The sequence below is a fragment of the Xiphophorus hellerii genome, chromosome 5, assembly GCF_003331165.1.
Source record: "Xiphophorus hellerii strain 12219 chromosome 5, Xiphophorus_hellerii-4.1, whole genome shotgun sequence".
Lineage (NCBI taxonomy): Eukaryota > Metazoa > Chordata > Actinopteri > Cyprinodontiformes > Poeciliidae > Xiphophorus > Xiphophorus hellerii.
The window spans coordinates 29,510,808-29,535,703 of record NC_045676.1 but is presented as its reverse complement, the minus strand read 5'-3'; the positions used below and the strand labels follow the sequence as shown (position 1 = coordinate 29,535,703).

At 41.0% G+C, this 24,896-nt stretch overlaps 1 protein-coding gene across 6 annotated transcripts; it reads right to left on the bottom strand.

Annotated features, from left to right (window-relative positions):
- Nucleotides 1–24,367, bottom strand: LOC116720300 (cAMP-specific 3',5'-cyclic phosphodiesterase 4C-like). Of its 6 annotated transcripts, none has more exons than XM_032563465.1 (18): nucleotides 24,350–24,367; nucleotides 24,052–24,148; nucleotides 20,950–21,623; nucleotides 16,300–16,434; nucleotides 14,860–14,987; nucleotides 14,587–14,769; nucleotides 14,452–14,491; nucleotides 14,270–14,340; nucleotides 12,171–12,333; nucleotides 10,985–11,078; nucleotides 10,697–10,854; nucleotides 9,889–9,987; nucleotides 9,612–9,776; nucleotides 8,825–8,924; nucleotides 8,577–8,731; nucleotides 5,427–5,549; nucleotides 5,116–5,298; nucleotides 1–1,879 (listed from the first exon to the last, which is right to left on the bottom strand). In XM_032563465.1, the coding sequence occupies exons 3-18, from the start codon at nucleotides 20,998–21,000 to the stop codon at nucleotides 1,130–1,132; spliced, it is 2,598 nt and encodes an 865-aa protein (XP_032419356.1). In that variant the 5' UTR covers nucleotides 21,001–21,623; nucleotides 24,052–24,148; nucleotides 24,350–24,367; the 3' UTR covers nucleotides 1–1,129. The 6 variants fall into 6 exon arrangements, with proteins under 6 accessions (XP_032419356.1, XP_032419355.1, XP_032419354.1 ...); XM_032563464.1 differs by lacking the exon at nucleotides 24,350–24,367 and adding an exon at nucleotides 23,514–23,660 and having other exon boundaries at nucleotides 24,052–24,233; XM_032563463.1 differs by lacking the exon at nucleotides 24,350–24,367 and having other exon boundaries at nucleotides 24,052–24,233.
- Nucleotides 24,368–24,896: the final 529 nt, after the last annotated feature.

Here is a 24,896-nt window from a genome sequence, read left to right as displayed (position 1 = left end):
TTTGATAAAGTGCCAAATACATTTTTTCTTTCTTTTTTTTCTTTTTTTTTTTTTACAAAAAACACATACATACATTTGTGGAAGACCATATTCATACACCTGTTGGCCTGGTCCCACGGATTCATTGCTTCGTGATCAGTAGCCGCCCTCTCCAGAGGCTGCGTTGCTCAGTGCTGGTTGTGGGACGTTTTGGCACAACTCAGGTGACAATGTCACAATGGCATAAACACTCGGTGCGATTATTTATTTGTAATCTCCACACGACTGAACATCGACGACATACAACACGCCAGCCTCGCACTGTGACGAGAACAGTCTGGGGTCAGAAAACCAGTTTGGTTGCTGGAAGTGAGGAGCTCTGGCTGATTCTGTGTGTGAAACAATCTGCTCACAGGTTGAAAAATGGGTTCGTATTCAATAGAAGACGGCAAGTTACACCTTCCTGGTGGCGTTTTTTTAAATCTCTTTTCTGAATTTATTTTACACAACGGCATATTAGGTTTATTGTAGGTCCTCCTTTTTTTTCTGTCTACAATGGCCCTAATATGGCGTCGTAATTTTAAGATTTGCTTTTGAGTTATTATGGTCTATGTTTGTGTGTGCGTGTGGGTGTTATGGTCCTCATCAATAAGACATTAGACGGTGACCAAGAAACAACGCGTGACAGTCTATAACAACCGAAAAACAGGCACACACTTATTTGCATGTACATTATTTCAGCATATATTTTTTTCCTTTAATTTATTCCCAGGAGCTACAAAACGGTTGATTAAACCTCCCCCCAACCCCTAACCTCAGTCTTGTTATTAATATCTCCCCATTTATCCCAAACGGCAGTGATCGATGCACCGACAGGATTGGAAGACCCCAGTTTCTGTCACTACCTGATGATCCGCTTCCTGCAATGAGTAGGCTGCTTAGAAAAATCCAAAGAGTTTCCTCATCTCTGATTCTTCAAAAAATATTGCTCTAAAGAAAAGTCCAATCTGACTTTCAGATATTAAAGCAGTTAGAGCGCGTTCTCTGGAAAGACGGACACGTTTTGGCTCTTTTTCACACTCGTTCGCGGTCGCTCTGGGATCCTGATTATCCCCCCTTTGGCAGTTTTCCTCATTGATACTTTCTTCAGCTAACTCTCCTCTTCCTTTTGTTCATCATCTTCTTCACCCTCCTGAGGGGCTTCTTCTTCCTCTTCTGCATTGTCCTCTGCCTCCTCGTCTTTACTGTCCATTTCTGTTCCGTCTTCTTTACCGTCTTCTGTGCTGCCTTCAGCTTCATTCTCCTCTGTCTCCTCTACTTCTGCATTCTCTTCCTCCTCTTGGTTTTCATCTACTTCAGCTTCCTCAACTTCAACCTCATCCTTGGTCATCTCTGCCTCATCTTTCTCATCCTCTTCTTTTATTTCTTCATCTTGTTCACCGTTGACTTCTTCCCCTCCTTGCTCCTCTTGAACTTCTTCTAGCTCCTCTTCGGCTTCCTCCCCTTCATTTCCATCAGTGCGTTCCTCCTCTTCCTCCTGTATGCCGTTCTGTTCGCCATTGTGGTTCTCCTCATCCTCTTCTTCAGCATCAGCCTGCTTCTGCTCCTCCTCTTCAGTGTCTTCTTGCGTGTCATCACACGTGGCTTTCTGGCTGTTCCTGCCGCTCCTTCGGTATATGTTGTTGTGATTGTTGTGCTCCAGCTCCTCCAGTGTGAGTTCAAACTGGAAGCGGTCATGCTGGAGGTGTCTGTCAGGGGGAGGCGAAGGCGACTGGGGCATCGTGTTGAGGTACCAGTCCCTGTTCTCCTCTAAGGTGTCCAGGATCTCCTGGGCATCTGGGTGCACCAGGTCGGCCCACGTCTCCCACAGAGGGTGAACAATGTAGTCAATGAAGCCGACCTTGAAAGGAGATAACAGCAAGAGGAAAAAAATGTTTACCCACTTGAAGGCGTGCAAGGAAAGTAGTGCCAATTATGGAAAAAGTACATCGTGATTTCTGTGTGTAGAGTTCACATCAGAAAATTGTTCGCATTTTGCTGACAAGACACAATGCATTCGATGTCTCTCCCTCTCCGTTCATGTCCTGCGGATCTTGGGCGATGAGGCGACAGTTGCTCGCCCTCCTCCAGCCAAAAGACCGATGAAATTCGTGTATGCGAAATTTCGAGCTGGTAAGACGTATGCACACGTGTGGAACGCCGCCAGCGCCATATTGGTGTGAACATTTCACGTTGCTCTGACGTGTGTGCAACACGCAAACAACACGTAAAGTACATGATGTATACCCATCCGATAGGAATCAAAATGTCAACCGTTAGCAGGGAAACGTGTGAAGTACATGTTGACAGCTCACAAACAAAGTGTGAAATACGTGCTGTTAACACGTATTTTGCACAATGTATTAATGGTATTAATGATGCCTGACATGCTTAAGCCTGTTGGTTGTGTAAACATCACATATTTTTGCGTTGTATGCGCGTCAAAGTAGGGAAATGTTCACACACATGTGAGGCCTGGGGCGTTCCTTATGCTACTACACTACTACAGGCAGAAAGCTGAACCCTTTATGAGCTCAACACACAGGTAGCAACTCGAGGTGAACGCAACACATGGGATGTATTAGCAACGGGAGTAGAATATTTTTCAACTTCCTTGTGTTGCGTCGATAGCCCACGTTTCCACGTCTACGAGTATGAATTTCCTCAGTCGCTTGGCTAGAGGAGGGAAAGCATTGTCACCTCATTGTGCAAGTTCCACAGGAAATGAATGAAGAATGCTGCCTCCTGTGTGTCTAGTCCATTTTGATAGACACACAGGCACAACATTCTTGCAATATGACTATATAAGTGAGGTTAAATGTTCATGTTTGTCTCTGAAAGTCCAGATAAAGTTTTGATATCAAAGCCAGCAGGGGTTCAAGCTAAATTTAGCCACTTGGTAGAACTGAACTCTCTTTCAATAGTCCTCATATGCTTGAAAAGTTTTGACTTATATTAAGAAGGTCAAAATGTTTCACAGTAAATGATTAAATGCACCCAAAGGATGTTTAATAATTCATATTAATTTTGCTACAAACAGGATCCTTGTGGGAACTTTAGACTGCATGTAGTTTTAGCAGTATTAATGCTAATACTTCCTGATGTGCAGACAGTTGTGTCAGGACCTATGTGCAAATACTGCCTGGCAGGAATTTCTGATAGGTCCATTCTAAATAGTGAAATGTTTTGGTCAAAACCATTCAAGTCTTTTGCATGTATGTGTTAGGAATCTGGAGTGTTTGTGCTGTTTGGAGGTTTCTTGCTAACTTTCAGATTTCCACCAGAGGGCGCACTAGGACTAAGGCTGGCTTTACTAGAGGGTGGAGATGGGCAGGTGTTTTTTTTCCACCCACCTGCAAACAATCAAGCCGAGCTCCCAGTGGTGAAAAACTCACGGACTGAGTGCTAAACCTTGTAGTAAATCAAGCCTTAAGTGTTAAACCAAGTGTTACCCTGTTTCTCTACTTTAGAATCAAAAATCAGAATGTACTTTATTGATCACAAGGGGAAATGGCTTATTTGCTGACAAGCTACTCCCATCCAGTGTTAAATATTAGCCAATAAAGATAACAATAGAAATACAAAATGTATAACACGAGTTTGACATTACAACTAATTTAAATATGACCTAAGTATAAAATAAATTGAATAAATTGAAATACGAACAAGTATGTACATGGAAATATGTGACTCTATAAATCTATAAGCCGAGTCCAGAGTAAACTCGGGAGGGGGGGGGTCAGGTATTTTCCAGGGACATAGAACAATTTCATAGAATAATCAAGAAGCTGTTGCCATCTGGCTACGTGTTTGATGAGGGACTGATGCTCAGAAACATTATGCCCCCTTTAAGAGTTTCCTAAGCATAATATCACATCCTGAGTTCCTTCAAAATTATTTAAGTTTATGTTCTGTCAAATGGCAGCAAAAAATATAGACATAGATTATGACCATGCACAGGCACAGAAAAGATATAAATGTTAACATAAACACAGTCAATAGGGCTAAACACAAAGACACCCCGTGTTTCTAAAGAATTGACACTTGTAAATCTTATAGTTCACACTGCTTTGTTCTAGCACAGTGGTGCCCAGAGTGGGTCATCGACAGCCGGCAACCAGCATGTTCTAGTTCTCTCCCTGGTTTAACGCACCTGGATCAAATTATGGCTTTTAGAAGGCCTAAGAAGAACATTGACCTGCTGAAAAGGTTGTTGGTACCAACCAGGGAGAGAACTAAAACATGCAGGACGCCGGCCCTCCAGGACCCACTTTGGGCACCACTGATCTAGCACATAAAATCCCACTGAAGCAAATTCAACTATGTGGTTATTATATAAAAAGCAGAAACAAGTTGAAGTTGCAGGAAAGTTGCACAAACTACTGGCTGCTTTAAATAAAAAAAGCAACGTGATTCTCCACAATAACCAACATGGCAACGCTGATCAAACAAGATGGTACTGTTAGCATACTGCTAAAGAGAACAACATGGCATGTCTGATGTTTCTGTAAGATGTGAGAGGAGAGCTGCTGCCTCCTACTGGTACAAAGCAGAAAGATTCAAGCAAATCTTAATGTGCAAAAAGTGCTGGAATCAGAAACCTTCACATCAGACAAATCTGGCAACACATTCCAGTGAGGAAGTTCACATTGAGAGGAAACAGCCCGTGTGTCAACTGATGAAACTATGATAGGTCACATGTGGTAGAAGAGTGTGTCTGCAACTGTCAATATCAATGGATAATGCATCTGATAGAATTTTCAATACACAGAATATTCACTGAAGCATTCTGGGAGATGTAGGCAGAGGCAAGACCGTAGCCGCTCAACCTCTTAAGGCGAGCTAAGCAAGGTTGGGGGCATCAACTAACAACTGATCAATAATTATCGATATCGACAAGGTTTTCAGCCATGTCAGCAGCAGCTCAAGAGCATGACTCAGATTAAAATTCCAAGACGCTCACATGAACAATCTCACCATCAACCAAAGGATTTCAGATTATCTCTTCTGGTAAACCCAGAAGAAAGTGGAAGAGAATTTTTCGAGTGAGCTGATCTTACATCGTTAGCGCTAGCGTTAGCCCAGGTGAAGTTTTACCTGACTCTTCTCCACCGAGGCAGTGTGTTTGTCGCACATGGCGCTGATCTCCATCCCCCTCTCTCGTTCTTTGTCGCCCTGTCGGAAGAACTCCTCCATAATCCTCTCCGTCCACTGCCTGTATAATGGTAGCGGTTTTGTTGGGTTGCTCAGGTCGGCACAGTGGACCATGTTCTTGAGTACCTGCGAGACAAAACAAAACACAAAAAAAAAAAACACTGACTTGTAGAATGTATCTGTTTTTATTACATTTCCTTTAGATGAATTTCAGGCATCGAATGGGCAAAAAGAACATTTTCATGCCGCCCTACCTGTATCCTCTCTGTGTAGTGATCTAGCAGCAAAACACCTGAACTCGTCACCTTCTTGGTTTCCACCATGGTCTTCAGATCAGCCAGCAGTGTCATGTGTTTAGACATGTCTGTGGTCAACACCTGCACACCGACAGTCAGTTAAATCTTACTCTTCTTTTCGTGTTTTGGTTATTTGTGTCTGACTTCCTATTGTAGCCCTTGTTTATTAAGAGTTGCTGTTTAGGACATAAAGGATTAAAAATGACCAAATAGTACTATTTAAGATTACAGTCAGTAGTCCAATACTGTCAATAATCTTCCTCTTTGGAAAAGGCTCCTAATTATTGGAATTAGTTGGAAATAATTTGAATGAACAAATATGTAATCTCCTAAACTTCAGATAACTGAAGTTCACAAGAATGGAAGTTATTAAATAAACTTGTTTCTTTTTTGTCTAAAAGACCTCCACAAATCTATCATATAATATTTATTACAGAATTACTAACTTAACTCAGATTTGAATTCATGCCAAAAAAATATTTTATTATAACTTTAAAGCTTTTAAAGGTGAAGTATGTAACTTTTTTAAAAAATATGTTTTTCTTTACATATTTTTTAGGACTGTCGCCATGTGTAATATGAGACAGATCATCTTTGAAAAGAACAAGCTCCTCCACCTCCTTCCTGAGCTACTACTGGAGTCCAAAGAAATGCACTGGTCCCAGTCAAAACCAACCAATCATAGCCAGAAGGAAGGTTTTAGCGCTGTCAGTCAACTTTGTGTACACGCTGCTAAATGTGCTAAAGGAGGAGAAACAACTTACTGTTCCAAGAAAACTGTTAATCCGCTGTCATTGGTGGTCATGCTAACTAGCTTTAGCATTTGTGGCAGGCTATGTTGTAGTGAACCAGGTTTAATGTAGCAAAGAGTAGGTAGGAGGATGTGAGCAGCGCATATGTGACAGTGACTGACAGCGCTAAGACCCTCCTCCTGACTCTGCTTGGTTGTCCAGCAACTAACTTTGCTGGACGGTAAATTGTCCTCAAAATTATTGCAATAAATAATAATTGAGACAATTTTCAAGCAATATTCTGATTACGACATAATACACCATGTTCCAAATTATTATGCAAATTGGATTTAAGTGTCATAAAGATTAAATTTTTTTGTTATGCTATTAAATGTATAGATGTCATTGTGTGTCACGGCTCTTTGAATCACTACAATTAATTTCAGAGAGCTGGTTGATTAGTTTGTCTGGTGAACTCAATTAAAGGAAATCTACTGAAGAAGGATGTTCCACATTATTAAACAGGCCACAGGTTTCAAGCAATATGGAAAAGAGAAAGGATCTCTGCTGATGAAAATGATCAGATAGTGTAGTGCTGTATGACAAGATATGAAAACATTAGATATTTAACAAAAATTGAAGCGTTATCGTACTGTGAAGAGATTTGGGGCTGATTCAGAACAAAGATGGGTTTGTACAGATAAAGGCAGAATGAGGAAGGTTTCTGTTAGACAAATTCACAGGATTAAGAGAGCAGCTGTTAAAATGCCTTTACAAAGCAGCAAACAGTTATTTGAAGCTGCTGGAGCCTCTGGAACCTCAAGGTGGAGGATCCTCCAGAGGCTTGAGGTGCATGAAGCTACTATTGGGCCCCTAACCAGAGCTCACAAGCAGAAACGGTCTCAGTGGGCCCTGCTGTACATGAAGATTAATTTTCAAACAGACTTGTTCACTGATGACTGCTGTGCAGCCCTGGAAGGTTCAGATGGACGCAGTAGTGGATTGGTGGTGGATGGCCACCACATCCCAACAGGCTGTGACGTCAGCAAGGAGGTGGTGGAGTCATGCTGTGGGCTGAAATCATGAGGAGAGAATCATTGGTCGGCCCCTTCAGAGTCCTGAAGGTGTGAAAATGACCTCAGCAAAGTAGATGGACTTTCTGACTGATCACTTTCTTTCATGGTTCAAAAAGAAGAGCCGAACCTTCAGTAGCAAAATCACCTTCATGCATGACAATGAATGCTGCAAGGAATACCACTGTGTCATTGGCTGCTATGGGCATAAAAGGGGAGAAACTCATGGTGTGGTCACCATCCTCCTCTGACCTCTGACCTCAACCCTATTGAGAACCTTTGGAGTTTCCTCAAGCAGAAGATCTGAGGGTGGAATGCAGTTCATATCAAACCAGCAGCTCTGGGAAGATTTTCTGACATCCTGCAAAGATTCAACAGAAACTTTCCACAAACTCACAAGTTCAATGGATCAAGAATTGTGTTGTGATATCAAAGAAGGTCCTATGTTAACATGGAACTGGGTCTGTTAAGATGTTTTTGATTGAAACAGCTTTTGATCTTAGTACATGTGAACACTTAATGCTGCACATTCAAAGAATGACCGTTTGCAGTTCTTTATAATCCATAAAATGTTTAGAAAATCTGCTGTGCATAATAATTTGGAACATTTTGCATTTGGAGTATTTTAGTTTTGAAAAAAATACTGTTCTCATGGGGAGCTTTGTTCAGTAAAATTTGATTTATACTGTAATAGTTCATGACTTGAAAATTATACTGACCATCATTTGCATTGACCATTTAGGAAAATCTGAGAAAATATCACTTGCATAATAATTTGAAACACGGTGTAATGCAAGTTCGCCATCTCAAAGATCAAGAAACTTTAATTTTGCCCACAGCACTCCACACTGGAACCGGAAAATATTTTAAGCATCCAAAATAAAACCGGACAACCCAAAATAATAAATGGAAATAAAAACCACACACAACCACAACCAGAATTAAAGTGGATTAAGAAGTTTCTGTAAGTAATATGCCCTTCAAAAAATATTAATCATCAAAATGGAAATGATCACGCTCATTTTAATTTACCATGCGACTAGCTGATTAATTGCTTACTGGGACAGGCTTGTTTATATATAGTACTTCACAAAATCTAATTTAAACAAAGTGGCATCACCAAAGAGTTCATCTCCCACGTAGATGACATAGAGCAGTGTGAAACTTAAACACACAAAACCAACACATGTAACCTGAAAGCGTCCAAAGACAGGTTGGATTCCTGCAGCATTGTAAGGAAAGACAGAGACAATGTTTGTGTTGCCGGGTGTGTGTTGGGTGTGGTTTTTGCCGGGGGCCCTGACCATATCGATGACGAGTTTGCGCAGGCTCTGCCGCTGCCTCTTGGTGAGGTTCTGGAAAATGTCGCAGTTCTCCTGATGCAGGAGCTTGAAGCCCACAGCCAGGTGGTGGTTCTCCAGGACCGACTCGTCGTTGTACATCAGCGCCAACTCCGAGTCTGATTCAGAGGAGGAGGAGGAGCAGCGGGACGTGAACACCAACGGGACAAAATATGAGGCACTTATTGAAGCACATGCAGCGATGCGCTCACTGGTGTTGATGAGGAACTGGTTGGAAACTCCGGGGTGGTCTACATCGTGGATAGCTGCAGCGAACAGAGCGGCGAGGATCTCCAGGTCGGTGAAGACGGCCTGGTGGGATAAAGAGAGAGAAGACAACAGTATGAGCTTCGCTAGCTGCGTTTTCAATTCACTTAATGGAAATACGGCAATTAAAAAAAAAAAAACAACAACTCACTGTTTGGATAAAAAGTTTTAGCACGACTACAGATGAATACGTCAAAAAAGTTGAGTCCATAAGGTTATAAAAATAGCTTTGGGTTATTCATTATAGTTTAGTTTTATTTTATTGCTGTTTTTGTTTACCTCAGTTAGTTTTAGTACATTTTTGTTCGTTTTTATTAGTTATTACTGGTAAAATATTGTTAAGATTTAGTTTAGAGTTTATTACTATGGTAGTAGGTTTTTTCATACTTTGGTTAAATTTAGTTGCAGAATTCAAAAAGGTCAAAGTATTGTATTGTGATTATGTACAGTATGTTCAACAGAAGATTTCCTTTTCAAAAAAATCTATGCAATTATTGTTGAACAACAACTGATTCTGGTGTTTTCACCCAACTTCTGCTGTTGCCATTTTGCAAACCAGCAGAAGAACCGCCAGGGGAGAACAGAGAGACATAATTTGCCGACAGCTGACGTACATGGCTTGTGTGTGGGGGGGAAAAAATGTCAATTTTACATCAGTTCAAAAGGCTAATAATAGAATAATAGGTTAATAAACTGAGTAAATTTCTAATCAGTTTGGGCCGATGAACCTACATCCAGAGCAGGCGTGGAGAGGAGCACATGTGTGGACTGGGCGACATCTGCAGCATGGAGGCTGTTGTGGTAAGCTACGTTTCCATGGTAATGGTCCTCTAGGGTCATCACGTAAGTGACAAAAGTGTCAACAGGGATTCGAAATGTCTTCAGGAGCTCACGTTCCTGGCGAGGTAAGCAAAGAAGGAGACAGAGCCTCGAAAATAAAATAAAAAAAAAACCTATGTTTTAAAAATCACAAAGACAGAGGAATTTAGGAGATTCTGTTGCTTTTTACCTGAAAAATGGCGTACATGATGCAGCTGAGCGGCCTGTTGTTGGAGAACTCTGCTACTTTGAATATGTTAAAACTCCACTTGTTTAGATCCTCCAGTTCCTGTTCGATACATGACAAAGTTACAAAAAATGATTTCATCATCTGGACTTAAAACTTAGAAAAATAAAAATAAAAAATGTAGCGTCACACCACAGACGGTTTTAGAAGTTCTGATTTTTCACACCAGATATATGTGAACTTGAGTCCTATGACGTTTGTGCAATAAAGTGGCCCAGACCAGTGTCTTTTAAAGTGGGGATCAACAGGGAGCGCTGAGAGAGCCTCAGGAATTTGGAGGGAAGATGAGAAAAAAAATCCATCACATAAATTTTTTTATCTTAAGCTTTTCATCAATATTTTCTAATAACAGTTAAAATAATTGATTTAAATGTTATTTTCTGACTGGTTGCCAGTCAAATTCAACAAGCTGCTTTGCCCATCGAGCTGCCAAGAAATGGAAAAGTGGAGGACACTGCTGCAAAAAAACCATAAGAACTGTGGGAATAAAATAAATCACATGATTAATATAAAACATTACATATTTTCTTATAATCAAAAGAGGGGATTGTGATGAAAAATTGTATTATCTGGTAATAGTCATAATATTTTATAGGATAAAAAAAATTCCCACCGCAGAACTCAAGGCTATCTAAAATCCAACGCTATGAGGCAGCATTTACGATAAATTAATGTAATAATTGCTGAATAATGAATTAAAAAAAAACATACTAAAGGCTGATGTTTCTTTACATATTACAACGAACGGCACCTTGGCGAGCTCGTCCTCGTGCTCCGTGTTGACCCCAAAGCGTGGCATGGAGGCACTGGAGAGGCTGGAGCTGTGGGACAGTTTCCTCACTCCACTGATGTGACTCATGGGTTTGTCTTTGAGCGTCGGAGACGGGATTTCCACCTCGTTCTGCTTGTCTACAGGGGGACAAAAAAAACAACAACAACAGATTCGTAGATAAAGAAACCACAGCAACTATGTAGTTTCTTTAGTTACAAACGGTCGTAAAACATGACGACAGACATTTGGAATCCTGATCCGGCTCACCCAGAAAAGTGCTGGAGATGTATTCTGACACCTGGTTCCCAGAGCGACTCATCTCTGACAAGTGAGACAGTTCCCTGTTCAGCATCCTCTTAAACTGTAGCAGAATAAGAGCAGAACAAAGGGCAGTCTTAGTCAAAATGGTATTTTTATATCTTAGAAAATGCACGTCGCTTTTTGATTTTTATGGGGCAAAGTGAGAATTGGGCAATATGAAATAGGAGCCATCAAGGATTTTGATAGTAGCAGATATGGGTTGTGCAATAATGTTTGTTGTGTATTAGCTACATTAAAAAAATATACATATACCAAAGGCTTTATGACAGTAAAACCAAATATTTACATACCCTATATGGACAAAACCTTAACCGTTTTTTGTCAGCTTGATCAAACCTACACCAGAAGCACAAGTTTCTTTTTTTCTTTCCGTTTCCTGTATGATTTGGGTCAAAATCTCTGTTTCCTTCCAGACGTTTCTCACAGTAATTTGCTGGAATTGTGGCCCTTTCCTTCTGACAGAACGCTTTGACTACGTGTGTTGTCATACATGATACTCCAGTAGACTCAGTTCGATTAGGGAATAAAGTCGCAACTTTCTTTAAATTTTCAGCTGCTGTGGTTTTCAACAGTGCAGTGAAAAACCTTTTCACCTCCTTGCCTGTTGTGGCGCTGCACCAAGAACTACTGAAGGAAGCTATAAAACCCTCAGAAAAGACATGAACGCAACTTCCTTCTTTAGTCAACGTTAACTAAAATCACATTTTAGTAGTTGTCACTAGTAAAGGACCATGAGCCATTTCTCCTGATAGCAACAGACTCACGTTTGTTGAGGTTGTAGTTACCCAGATTGCATTGCGCAATATAGTCTACTACTGGTCTGCTTGCATCCACATGTACATTTGAACAACACCAAAGTTCACTTCAACCAAACTGTGACCTAGGTTTGTAGGCGGACCGGAGTTAATGTTTTTGGTCAGAGTTTGATTGCACCTCCCCAAACAAACCAGACTTTCTGGGCAGACAAATAGAGTTGGATTAAAACAGACTAAACGTGGCTGGTATGCTTGCACACACACTATTTCATTAAGCTCTAAATACTTTTGATTCCAAATATAGAGCCTACATTGATAGTAGAAGTCACCCTGTGGATGTGGAGGTCGGACCTACTGGGTCAGAGACGTTTCCCTACCTTGTTGGAAGCCATTTCGCTGACGGAGCGGTGCGTCTGAATGGTCTCTAGCTGGTCCAAACACCAGTCCAGCTCCTCCAGTGTGTCCAGGGCCAGTTGTTGGTACTGCTGGTCCGAGAGTGTCCCCCTGGGGCTGACACACACTCCACCTAAAGGAGACCTCCTGGAAGCACAGCAGCTAATCTGATCAGAGAGAAGACTGCAGACTGGACTAATTACTGGCAGACTTTCAACAACCTACTTCAGTTCTGTATTAAAATACATGCATTGGCCAGATGGAATAGTATTAAAAATCAGTTTTAGTCAAATATTGCAACTACTGTATATATATATATATATATATATATATATATATATATATATATATATATATATATATATATATATATGTATATAATTATTATTTATTTATTTATTTTTTTACATATTAAACTTATCACTATGACTTGATTACATTAAGCAGATAATCTTTGAAAAAAATCAAGCTCCTCTCCCTTCTCCCTATGGTCCTATTGTTATCACTCACTCAGAAACACCCAATCATAGCCAGGAGACAAGCTTGATTGACAGCGCTAAGATCCTCCTCCTGGCTCTGATTGGTTGTTTTTGACCGGTAGTGATACCTTTCTTCAGACAGCAACAGCAGCTCTAGGAGCAGGACGATTTTTTCATAGATTATCTGTTTTATATTATACTGTCAAGACATTGTGACATTTTGAACAAATATGTAAAACAAAAAACTTTGAAAGAAAATTACATACTGCAGTTTTAAATTATGTTGAAAAAATAATGACAAATATATATGTAAGAAATTGTAGTAAAATTCCTTACTTGTACTCAAACAAAAGGGACACTTTGCGCTGGCTAACTGAAGAATAGCAGAGCGCCGTTGGTGTTGTTCTAGACTAGAAGTATTTCTACAGGCTTGGAAAGACGCTCTGTCCCTTTTTGTCAAACATCAAAGTCTACACCAAAGGAAGCCTATTTGTCAAATCTCTATGAATCATAAGGATAATTCAAAGCTTTTGCTCGATAGGCCCTTTGGTGTCATGACTCACTCAGAGTAGATCGCCCCTAAGAACGACACAAATACATAGCTTTCAGAAAGTCCCGCACAATTTGGAAGTAATAATATTCACCGATGTAAACCCTGACTTCTCACACAAATCAAATGAACCAGTTCATCTGCTGGTAGTTGGTCATAATTTCTCATCAATATGTAGCTGAATGAAGGATTTCTATTATTCCATTTTAATTAGTCTGTCGGATGAGATGTGATTAATATACTTAATGATAAAAAAAGTCAAATGCCAACGTAATTTATCGACTAGGTCTGCTTTTGGTTTGTAAAAACAACCATAGAACAAAATGTTGCCGGTTCCGATCGCTGCTTGTTTCTAAATGGTGATTGCATGATCTCCATGCAATCGTTGCTTTTAGTAATATTGCAGAGTCTTACTCCATTTTTTAACCGTAAAGGGGCAGTATCATGTGTTTTCCAGCGACATAGTGTCAGTTTGACACAACATGGCTCCTCTATTAACCCTTTAACAGCGTTTTTACCAGCGTTGCAGTGAGAAGTATAGCTAACATAATGAGCTCAGCAGATGTTCAGTTCCACCAGCTGTTTGCTAATTGCTGCTGGCTAGTCTGAAGGAGCTGAGTGTGGGAGAGCTGCTCTGAATGGAAGCTTGGAAAGTGCAGCTCTGAGGAGGAGCTGCATGTTGAAGGCGGGGCTAGGTCCACCCAGGCATTTTGCACAGCTGAATGGTTGCCAAGGGAGATCAAAGGATTTCTCAAACATGCATGAAAGAATCAAGGCAAAACCTCAGGTATGTTTTTGATGAGACAATAACATAATACGATGTATAGCTCATAAAAGTCACTTTTACATAATACTGCCCATTTAAAGTTATGTTTTAGTGATAAGAAGTGCTCAGAACCACAATCCAAATTTACAAAAAGGGAAAATATTATAAGACATCTCTCAGTGATCTGCTTTTACCCTAGTGAGGTGCTATATGAGCGACAGAGCATTTATATTTCATTTTATGATTTTATTGTGTGCGCTGATCATTTAAGAGAAGTTTGGTTCTTACTTGACTATCGGTGTGGAGACATTGGCAAGGATGGTAAAGTTGCTCCGTACTGAACGCAGACTGGCCAGTACCTGAAATCATCAGACAGCGTCACAGTATTATGTATTCTGAAGAGGACAAAAGCAAATAAAATGTCTTCCAACATTGGATTTTCACAACCAGTCATATTTTGTCACACTCACTTGAGCAAAAGGTGTGACAATGAAGTCTTCTGCTGCGTGCCTGAAAGGAGGAGGAACAGTTGAAAAAAGTGACACAGACAACAGAACTGATGGGAACACAGTACAATCTCTGGTGTGTTTGTTTTTTAAGCTCACCCTTCGCTGGCGAGGGAAGAATTACGGGAGACGGCCTTGGGGGACATGTCGTAGTCCGAGTCAGATCTGTAGAGGAAGGACTCTCTTCTCTGGCCCTGAGGCAGTGAGGTGTTCAATGTGCGGCTTGGACTCTGGGAGCCCAGAGGAGTGTGAGCGGGAGACACTCCATTCTCTGCTTCGTTACTGAAGTAAAGAGAAAGTATCGTGTCAAGCTTGGAAAGAAAGAATTGAGGAGTTGTTTTTTAAGGGCCGGGCGGTTTAAGTATGCGGTACCTGTCTGTATCCGCTTGTGTGATGGAGATGCGAGGAGGAATGCGGAGAGGAAGCGTTGTGGGACGCGACATATTGCTCAGGATGTCAGGGGAACGGGTGCGATCTCGAGGGCGGAGCCAGCAGGGTACCTGACGAGACATTGATGCAAGCATTGTGACTAAAAGATGGCGGGAAAGTTGAGATTCTGAGGGTGTGGAGTGAAGCCGTTATGCTGTTTTATTCTTGCTAGAAACTACACTGGGGTCAACAATTACACAGTCCACCATTTAGCTCCCAAATTTCTAACTGTTGTTGCTTTATAGCGATGACCACAAAATGACCTTAGTGAAATATTTACATTTTAGCTCTATTTTAGCAACTTAAGATGCTAAAATGCTAAGTTGCATTATCTATTGATATCTATTGAAAGTTAGTTCTGGACGATATTGGCTGAAAAAAGTATCACAATATAAGAGTTTCATATCAGTCAATATCAATTACTGTCAATAATGATAATTATTGACTAGTTTGTGTTTTATCTGAAATATTGCCAAACTGAAATATAGCCAAACTGGTGGTGTGACCATTGTTTTATCTACAGTTTTCTCTCCGTGTTATTGTTTGTAAATCTTTGAGCAAATATGAGGCACAGTGGCGAAACCTGAAACTGCTGCTGCACAAGTCACTCAACAGGTTGTTGCTAGGTGACCAAAGAGTGTGTTAGCTGACGCCACCAACCTTGCTTAGGTTGAGCAGCTAAAGTCTTTGCTCTGCCTACATCTCCCAGAGTGCTGTGTGGTTCTGGATCTATTTATTTTCTGAAATATCTATCACAATAGATATTGTAATTGATTTATTGTCCAACCCACGCTAAAAGAGAGCTAAACCTAAGTTGTTAGCTTAAGTTTGGCTCTATTGTAGCTGACGCTCCAACTAAAATAAGCTACGCTATTTCAGCCTAGATACAAAATAAGTATTGTTTTGGAGCCCAAGTCGCAGAAACTTTGACCGTGGCTTCAATCGAGTGTTCCTGACTCATTTTTGTATCCAAGGTAAATCTGAGTCTAGAGTTGCAGGTTTGATGTGGCATTATCCGTTGACTGCAAGCAGCTATTACAGTTTTGCGCTTTTTTGATAATAGATTTTAGAGGCAAATGTAATTAAATACAGAACGAGCAGCTATATTATTGCTGACTTTTAAAGATCATCAACGGACGACTAAAAGCCGGTCGGCTGAGATGCAGATTCTACATGTTGGTACTAAAACGTGCGTTTTTGTGTGCTCCCCCCGTCACTTCACTTCATCATGCTTTTAAGACGTGGCGTCTAAATAAATTTAAGATGATAGCTGTCCAGAGCGTGAACAGGATGGGCTGGTTTGGCTGTCGGTAGTTCTTCACGGTTCCTTTAAGCTCCGTGCCCTCCAGGCATGTTAATGTGACCGCTCCGGTCTCCCTGTACCTGGAGACTGGGAGACAGTCTTCTGGTCCGTCCTCTGCGCAGCTCGGCCCCCAGCGTGGCCCCGGACGTGTAGGATCGGCTGTAGCGAGACGACTCCGCCTTCTCCACAGCATCTGTTACGTCTAATTCATTCCCCTGTGAGACGAGAGGGACGTGAGGTGAGGAGGGAAGCGAGCCAGATCGTTGTGCAGCACAAACTGAAAGCAATGAGAAAGTCATTTGTTGCAAATATGAGCTGATTTGCCTGAAAGTGGGTAAAACTTCAACGGTAATGCATAAATTAGCAAGGAATGTGTGTCTGTGTGCGCGCGCGCGGGGGTGTGCATGTGTGAGGCCATGTAGGGGTGTGTGTGTGTGTGTGTGTGTGTGAGAGAAAGGCCCTCAACAGAGTCAGCTCTAAGAGGCTGATCTGCACTGCAGCACCGTAGCAACAAAACACTGGGGGAATGGTAGCAGTTGCTAGGCAACAGTGCCGTGTTGCGTTTGATGTCGTCCAGACCCAGATGTGGATAGATGCTCTCAGCCACCCGCATGTACACCCCGTGCAAACACACGCACACGCGCACGCACACAGACTCAGAAACATGCAGTCACCTGATTAGCATAATCAATGACTGAGCATTTGAATAATGCATGATTTAAAGTCACCTTTGAATAGAAGAAGGCTGATTTACACTCATTGGGCACAAGCTCATTTATACCAGGGTGCGGGATAATAACTGTACTCCCCCTTGTGGTGAGGGATTGGCAGAGCAACCAAATTTAACAGGAACTTCATCCGAGTAGCAGTATCTACAAAAATTACTCTTACAACTAGATACCAAATTTCCACTTCTTGTTTTGTTTATGTGTAAGGCAGAGTTATTACTGCAGCACAGCTAGCTGCTAACAGAGTCTAGCATAGTCTTGACAAGAATTGTTTCTCCAAAGAGAGAGTTTTTATTTCTTCACAAGCTCTTAAGCAAGAATATGATACAAATGGTTATTTGAGAAATGTATAGATAGAAAAACGGCAAGTGACTGAGGGTCATTGCGCGTAGCGGAAACCCTGTAAATTCTAGGCACTAACAGGTACCATAGAATTGCACAAAAATCCGTGAGGGACGGCGGAGTCCCTGCTCGAAATTCTGTGAAAGAGGTGTACGGAGCCTTGTGCCAGAAGCCCATTAAAATGCTGTTTACATTGTTTTAAACTGTGTGATTGTGAGCGTGAGTGGGAATAAAAATAGCAACAGGTATTTTGTTCCATATAACACAGTAGGAGTGTAACAGGTAAACCTTTATGGATGCAAACTCCACTAAAAACCCACCTGTTTAGGATTGTATTTGAAACGTAATCAATTACAAATTTATTAATGGAACCTGAATTAATGTCGTGTTTTGATTGTTGATTCTATGTTGCATTGTGTTTCTGTGTTTGTAATGATGTAAAGCACTTTGAAATGCCTTGCTGCTGAAATGTGCTATACAAATAAAATTTGATTTTGATTTTTAGATATGTAAATTGTAGTTATATTTAACTGAACCTCTATGGGGTCCAGAAATGATGACTAAAAAAACAAAATATAAAGCATAACATTTTTTAAATTATTAATGAATTCTGTGTGGGATGCAAAATACACTTTATGGACTTCTCTCTGAATCAGCTCCTTAAGTTTCACCTTAGTAGCAACTTTCTGATTTTAAACTTCTGAGATCAAAAGTCTGAATATTTTTTTTCCAGTGGCCCTGGTCATCTGTCATACTATGTAATGTAGGTGTCGCAAAGTAATGTTAAATTAATGTTTAATGTGTGGTGGGGTTTTTTCTAATTCAGCATATTATGAAAAATGTAGCTCTTTATTTTACGGAAAGATAGTCAATCCTCTTGATACAAGAAAATGAGAAAACGGACATTCATCAATTAATTGTTAGTTGACCGACGAGATCAGTCAACTTTAGATTAAGTCATTAATCAATAACTTGAATCCCTGCTGTGCAACTAATAATTTTACAATTTTTAGTTGCACAATTTGTAAACTGATTAGTATTCACGTTACTTTAAGTTTCTGCCAAATAAACATATCAGACAAAATACACATTAAAAATGAATGCCTTTTGAAATCAACACACCTTGTCTCGGAGGGGCTACCATGAAAGTTATCACTGCTTCGTAAAATACAAAACCCCCCATACTAAATCATGAAGAGGATGCTCTTCATGAGGATGTCTATAACTTTATTGGTTTTATGTAAATCCTTCTTTGCATCGTCATCTCCAGAGGTTCTGGTAGTAACCAGAACAGAACCAGCCTTCTTCCTCAGGTTGTTGAGCCTTTTTAAGTTCCAGGCTCTGATGCTGTTGCCCCAACAGATGTGGACAGCTTTACTGCGGCAACTCAAGTCCAGACTGTTGTCCAAGTGAACACAAATATTCCGCCACTATCTTTACTTCTTCTCCCATGACGGAAGTAACGTTAGACCTAATCGTTCCTCTCAAAATCTATTGTCATCGTTTTCTTCACATTCAAGATGAGATGACTTTTCCTGCACCATGCCTCTCTGCACTCAGCCTCTGACGACACCTAACGACTTCAGAGTCATCTGAGTATTTCTGTGGGTGGCAGAGCTCTGACTTGTGCTGGAGTAGAAAAGGAATGGTGAGAGTACAGATCCCTGTGGTACTCCTGCGTTGCTAAACACCTGGCAACACACATGACCCTGTCAATCTCACAAACGCTGGTCCGTTTGTCAGGTGGATCCAGGCGATTGTTGAGGCCTCCACCTGTGTCTTCTCCAGCTTTTGACAAAACAGATAAGTCTGAATTGCGTTAAATGCACTAGGTAATCAGAGAACATGATCCTCACAGTGTTGCCTGCTTTGTCCGGATGACAGTGGGCTTGTTGAAGCAGGTGTATGATGGCGTCTTCAACTCCAACTCCACAGCAGTAAGCAAACTACAGGAGGTTCTGGCATGACTGCAGGGGGGGGGCAACAGAAATCTCCCCCAGGCCTTAATGATGTGGGATGTCAGGGCAACAGGTCTTTAGCCATTAATGGCTGATGGCTGAGTATCCATAGGCACAAATGTAAAAAATATTAGCAAAAATTCTTCCTTCTTCACACCATTCAGTAGCAGAGCAAACAATTGTCCAAAAAAGTAATGGCTCTGGCAGAAAAAGAACTTAAACTAAAAGGCTTTTTATAGTTAATGATGCACAGGTGTACCCTGCTGCATCAATAAAAATGACATTGTAGCTTTCTTAATTGCAATTGAATCAAATAGCCTGTCAGTGACAACTGGGACTGTAGGCAACGAGTGACTTAAAGGGGCAGTATTATGATTTTGTTTAGGCACATAGTGCCATTTTATAGCACAATCAAGTCAATATGTCACCTTCAGTTGTTACAGAAATGTTATATATAAAATTTTATATATCAAATATGACTGATAGGAAATTTGACTTCATAATATGATGCCTTGAAATTGGGCCTCTGCCTCTTTAACAACTCCAATTCTTTCTGATACTGCACCTCCAGGAAGTCGTCACAACATCACTCCTTTATTAACGATTTTACCAGCGATGCACTGAGAAGTTGCTTGTATATTAAGCTCAGTGAATGTGCAGTTCTTCCAGGTGCTTGCTAATTACTACTGGCTAGTCTGAAGGAACTGAGTGGAGGAGGGCTGCTCAGTGAGGCGGAAGCTCTGAAGCTTAGAAACTACAGGTGTTTTGCACAGCCGAATGGTTGCCACGGCCTGTATTGTTGTAAACGGCCTGTATTTTTACAGCACATTAACAAGTCAGATGACTTGGACTTTACACAACATTCAGTCATTGACCCATTCACACACTATTTTATAGCCACAGCTAAACCGACAGAAGCCAGGCTGTCATACAATCAGTGCCACAGAACCCTCTGACCAACACAAGTGGGAAACGTGGGTGAAATATCTCACACAAGGACACAACAGCTAGTTGGACAAGCAGGGGAAGGAACCGGTAACCCACCTGAGGCAAAAACTGCAAAGAGATCAACACATTTCTACCCTCCTATTTCCTTGTTGTAGGTTTTTCTTAAATAGTTATAATTTTTTTTAGGATAACACAATGAAAACTGTTATAATGATGTTACTGTGAACTCAGCTCTTATCTTAAGTGATTTATGGTTCTTTTCTAGTTGAATACTCTGCAGCCATGTATTACGGTAAAGCTGACACTTTACAATGCAAATGAGAGAGATAACTAGTTGTAGTATATACTTTTTAAAATAATGTTGACTAATGAAATCCTTATCATTGCAGAAGGCATACAAATCATTGTGTCCCCTTGTTCTATTGTTGGCCCGATGAATATCCAGGGGAGATGGAAACGGTGTACATGAATACATTTTCCCACTGTAAAGAACCTAGATCTGCTTTTATCCATTAGTTAAGAACATTTGAAGGTCGGCAATGTCAATTGTAGATCTGACTCCTGATTACATGCACAACAGAATCTTCACTGTTATGCAGCTTGCTGATACAGGAAGGTAGTTTTTTTGCCACATAACTTTTCATTAAATATAAGTAAAAGTTACATAGTTTGAGCGCTAAATATTCACAACCCAGCTATTCTGGCAGCCAGAATCTCCAAACAATACATTTTTTTAACTTATTGTTTATGTTACCTCTCTCACCTCTTCTCCAGTCACCGACAGCACGCTGCGGCTCTTCTTCATTCTGATTGGCTCGTTCTGGGCCCCAGGGCGGAGCGTTCCGGAACCCAGGCAGCAGAGCAGGTGGAGAGCCAGGACCGGAGAGATCAGAGGTCACCGCAAAGCTCAAACCGGGGTCAGACCGGGTCAAAACCGGCCCCCATTGGAGCTGAGTCAGCCCAGCTAACAGCAGCGCCTGCACCGTCTCCACAGCCCAACTCTTTAGATGTATGAAATCAGGCGTATTTCTGCTGTAAAACAGTAAAGGGGCATCTATCTACCCCTCAGAGGCTCCAAGGTGCAAAAAATGTGGGCTTTTTACCCCAAAGCCAAAATCCGCCACTAAAGGTACCATCATCTCCACAAATTCTTCTCGGCACGTATCCGGCTCGAAGAGTGGATCACATGATGGTTACGGTAAATGGATCCTGCCAGCCAGTCATTTTCCAAACCATCCGGAATCCGGGAGAACCTTAAAAACTCTGCAGCAGGTCTGTAACGTCTCTCAGGTTGGTTTTCCGTAATAGGACCGGTCACTTGGATCCAATCTCGGCTGGGCAAGTCTCTCTGGATATTGCTGCCTCATCTGGGACATCAAATTCCAAACTCCTGATTTGATTTGACGAAAGACATCCTTGAGTCTTCTCCTTAGGAATAGCGAAACAAAACAGAAAACAGGAGTTAGCATGCAAATAGAGCTAATAAACCACTTTTATCTTTATGTTTTTATTAATCAATAGTGTAGCTACTCTTCTGCTTTCATACAATGAAATATTTTCTATAACATACAACAAGATAAACGTCTCTCCACTCAACCAGTACAGCATCAAAATTTAGAAGACGGGTTAAATTAAAGTGCTTGAAGGAAAGGCAGCAGGAAGTCCTTTGTTTTCCTTCAACCTCTCTTTACAAGATCTTTTTCAGTTTCTCATATGGATCGGTTTCATGATCCAGAAATCCAGAACGCTGCTGCTGGTGTTCACTAAAACGAGGAATATAGAAGATAGAGCACATCTCCCCCAGTTCTAAAGTCCTTACACTGTCACTCAGAGAATAGACTTTAAAATACGAATATTAGTTTATAAATTACTGTACAGCTTAGTACCAAAATACATTAAAGATCTGCTGATGTTTTGATTAGAGCCTTTGACAAAATGTAATGGTTATTGCTTGTTCCATAATTTGTTGCTGTACTATTTTTTTATGATGTAAAGCACTTTTAACAACTTTAGTGCTGAAATATGCTACATAATCTTAACTTGATCAAATGCTGGATTTTGAAACATTTATGTCAGTTCCTGTAAATTGATTGTTTCATTATATGTCCAAATTTGGACTTTATTATTTCTTTAACCTCTTGCCTAGCAACATTATCTTAATCGAAAAAGGAAGGAAGTCCAATTGCATTCACCTCAAGTACGTGGGATTGTGAAAAAATACTAGGATTTTTCCATTAGGCTGTTGGTCATATTGAGAATAATCTGTGGACAATTTCATTTCTGCACTAAATTTTACAGAAATGCTGCGGCGAGTCCCTTATTTGCTTGGTGAAAGTAGCTGCATTTCCATTACAAATGTGTGAAAAACATAAGTCAATAATTGTTAATGTCCAAAAAAAAACCCACAATATAGTAATTTCCATTAAATAATAAACGCTATTTAAATCACATGTGAATAAATTTCTTTATGCCATAACTCATTAAAAAGCATACTGCGCCATTATCCTCCTACCACTTCCTGTTTTCTTCTTTGTGGTTTGCGTCAGTGGCAACATCTGGTTGTTGATTATGTGCAAAATAAAAAGTGTTTCCATTGCAGTTATATAAAACAAACATATTTTGATACGGCCAATAAAACCACCTCGTCTTAGCGCTTAGAGGGTTTTTTTTCGAAGTAGACCATTGAGCAAATAAACATGCCAAATACCGCTGTATTCCATTTCCATTGCGCAAAACTTTGTGTGTACAAAACTTTGTCAATATTCGCTAATGTCGTAAAAAACACAATTTCGCAATTACGGTGTTTCCATTAAATAAAAAATTAAATAAAAAAACACTATTAAATTTACACGTGAATAAGTTGTTCCAAAAAATGTCTTAAAACATGCTGCGCCATTCTCCTCCTACCACTTCCTGTCGTCGTCATCTTCTTCGTGGTTTACTCCAATGGCGACATCCGGTTATTGATAATGTGCGAAAAAAGTGTTTCCAATGCAGTTTTGCGAAATAAATAAATTTCTATACAATCAATACAAACGAGTTGTTGTTCTTTTTTCTTTCTTCTTTTTTTAACTGGCGTGTTTCCATCAAGCGAATTTATTTTTCGAAATGTCAAATGGCAACTGCGCTACTGTGAATTTAGGAAAATGTTCTAGGCTGTAGTGGGATTTTCAGAGCTGTGTGGCTAATTCTGAGGAGATACTGCAACACCAGAGTTCTCTGGTGTTATATAATTACTCCGAGCAATCCGCGTTGACCTAATTCCATTGGATGGGACAGATTCAGCATATCACGGTGCTTCCGATAAAAGACACATACTGTAGTGGTGGAAACGACTTTTACCAGGGTCACAGAGAACACACCCTCCCAGTAAAAAAAAAAATGTAAAAAAGGGGGTGGATTTGGGGGAGGAGTGGGGGAATCTTCACAGCAGAGTCAGCGGAGATGCACAGAGCGATAACAGGTCTGAGGAGAAATCAACAAATGCATAGTGACACAGTGACATATATATGGACAGACAACAAGGAAAACGAGCACATACTGGCATGCACACACTTCCACCTCCGGCAGCTTATAAAACCAAGCAGCACTGCATCGACATGCATCTCGACCACCAACCTGCTGTTCTGTTACCAAACACTCAAACGTAAATGAGGAATAAATAAATAAATAAAAATCAACTGTGCATACATGAGGGGGGCTGTCCTGCTTTCATGTCTGCACACATACAGCAACAACAAGGGGTGTGTGTGTGTGTGTGTCAGAAAGCCACACGTGCACACACACATACAACCCCACACACGCGCAGGCTCATATGGATGCAGGAATAATAATAATGAGGGGGGAAAACACTCACCTTGATCGCCAGAAGATCAATGGGGAGAAGGGCTGGGCCTTGTCTCGCTTTTACTCGTCTCCTTCCGTCTCTGTCTCCTGTTCGTTCGTCTGTCTGTCTGCAGACATTGCAGTGTATCACCACAGAGAAAGAGAGGGAGAGAAAGACACACATGCAGAGAAAGACAGACAGAGTGAAAGACAGAGAGAGAGAGAGAGAGAAAGACACAGAGAGAGAGAGAGAGAGAAAGACACAGAGAGAGAGAGAGAGAGAGAGAGAGAGAGAGAGAGAGAGAGGTGGGGGGCGAGAAAAAACCCACTCTCCGTTCTCATGAATATCCGCGGCTTCACCAGCTTCCCTCCCGATCTCTCTCCACTCTCCCCCTCCCACAGTGGTCTCCCCCAGCCGTCCCCCCTCCCACCACCACCGGCTCCATGGAGAAGCCCATCCACATCCACATCCACCCTCCCGCACAGTGTTGTCCATTAATCCCACAAAACAGTCTCCGCTCCTCCTCTCTCCATCGTTACACCCCGCTGTTTCCCTTGTTGTTGGTTTTTTTTTTTTCTTTTAAAAGGCAGAACATGTTTTCCTTTTTATCAGCAGCCGTCCTATCTGAATAACCAGTCACCTTCCGTCACACTCACACAAAGAGCGGGTTTTTATGGACACACTACGCATATATAAAAGAAGAAGAAAAACAATAAGCATCCATGTCTCCATTGCAGCCTATTCTGTCCTGTTTCTGTGTCCTTTCAAAGCCATTCAAGGACATGCGGTGGGTCGCTCTAAAACACCGACTCACAAGAATCACGGTCTTTCTTTTGTTTAACCATTTTGTAGAAAATATGGATGTGGAGTTTAAG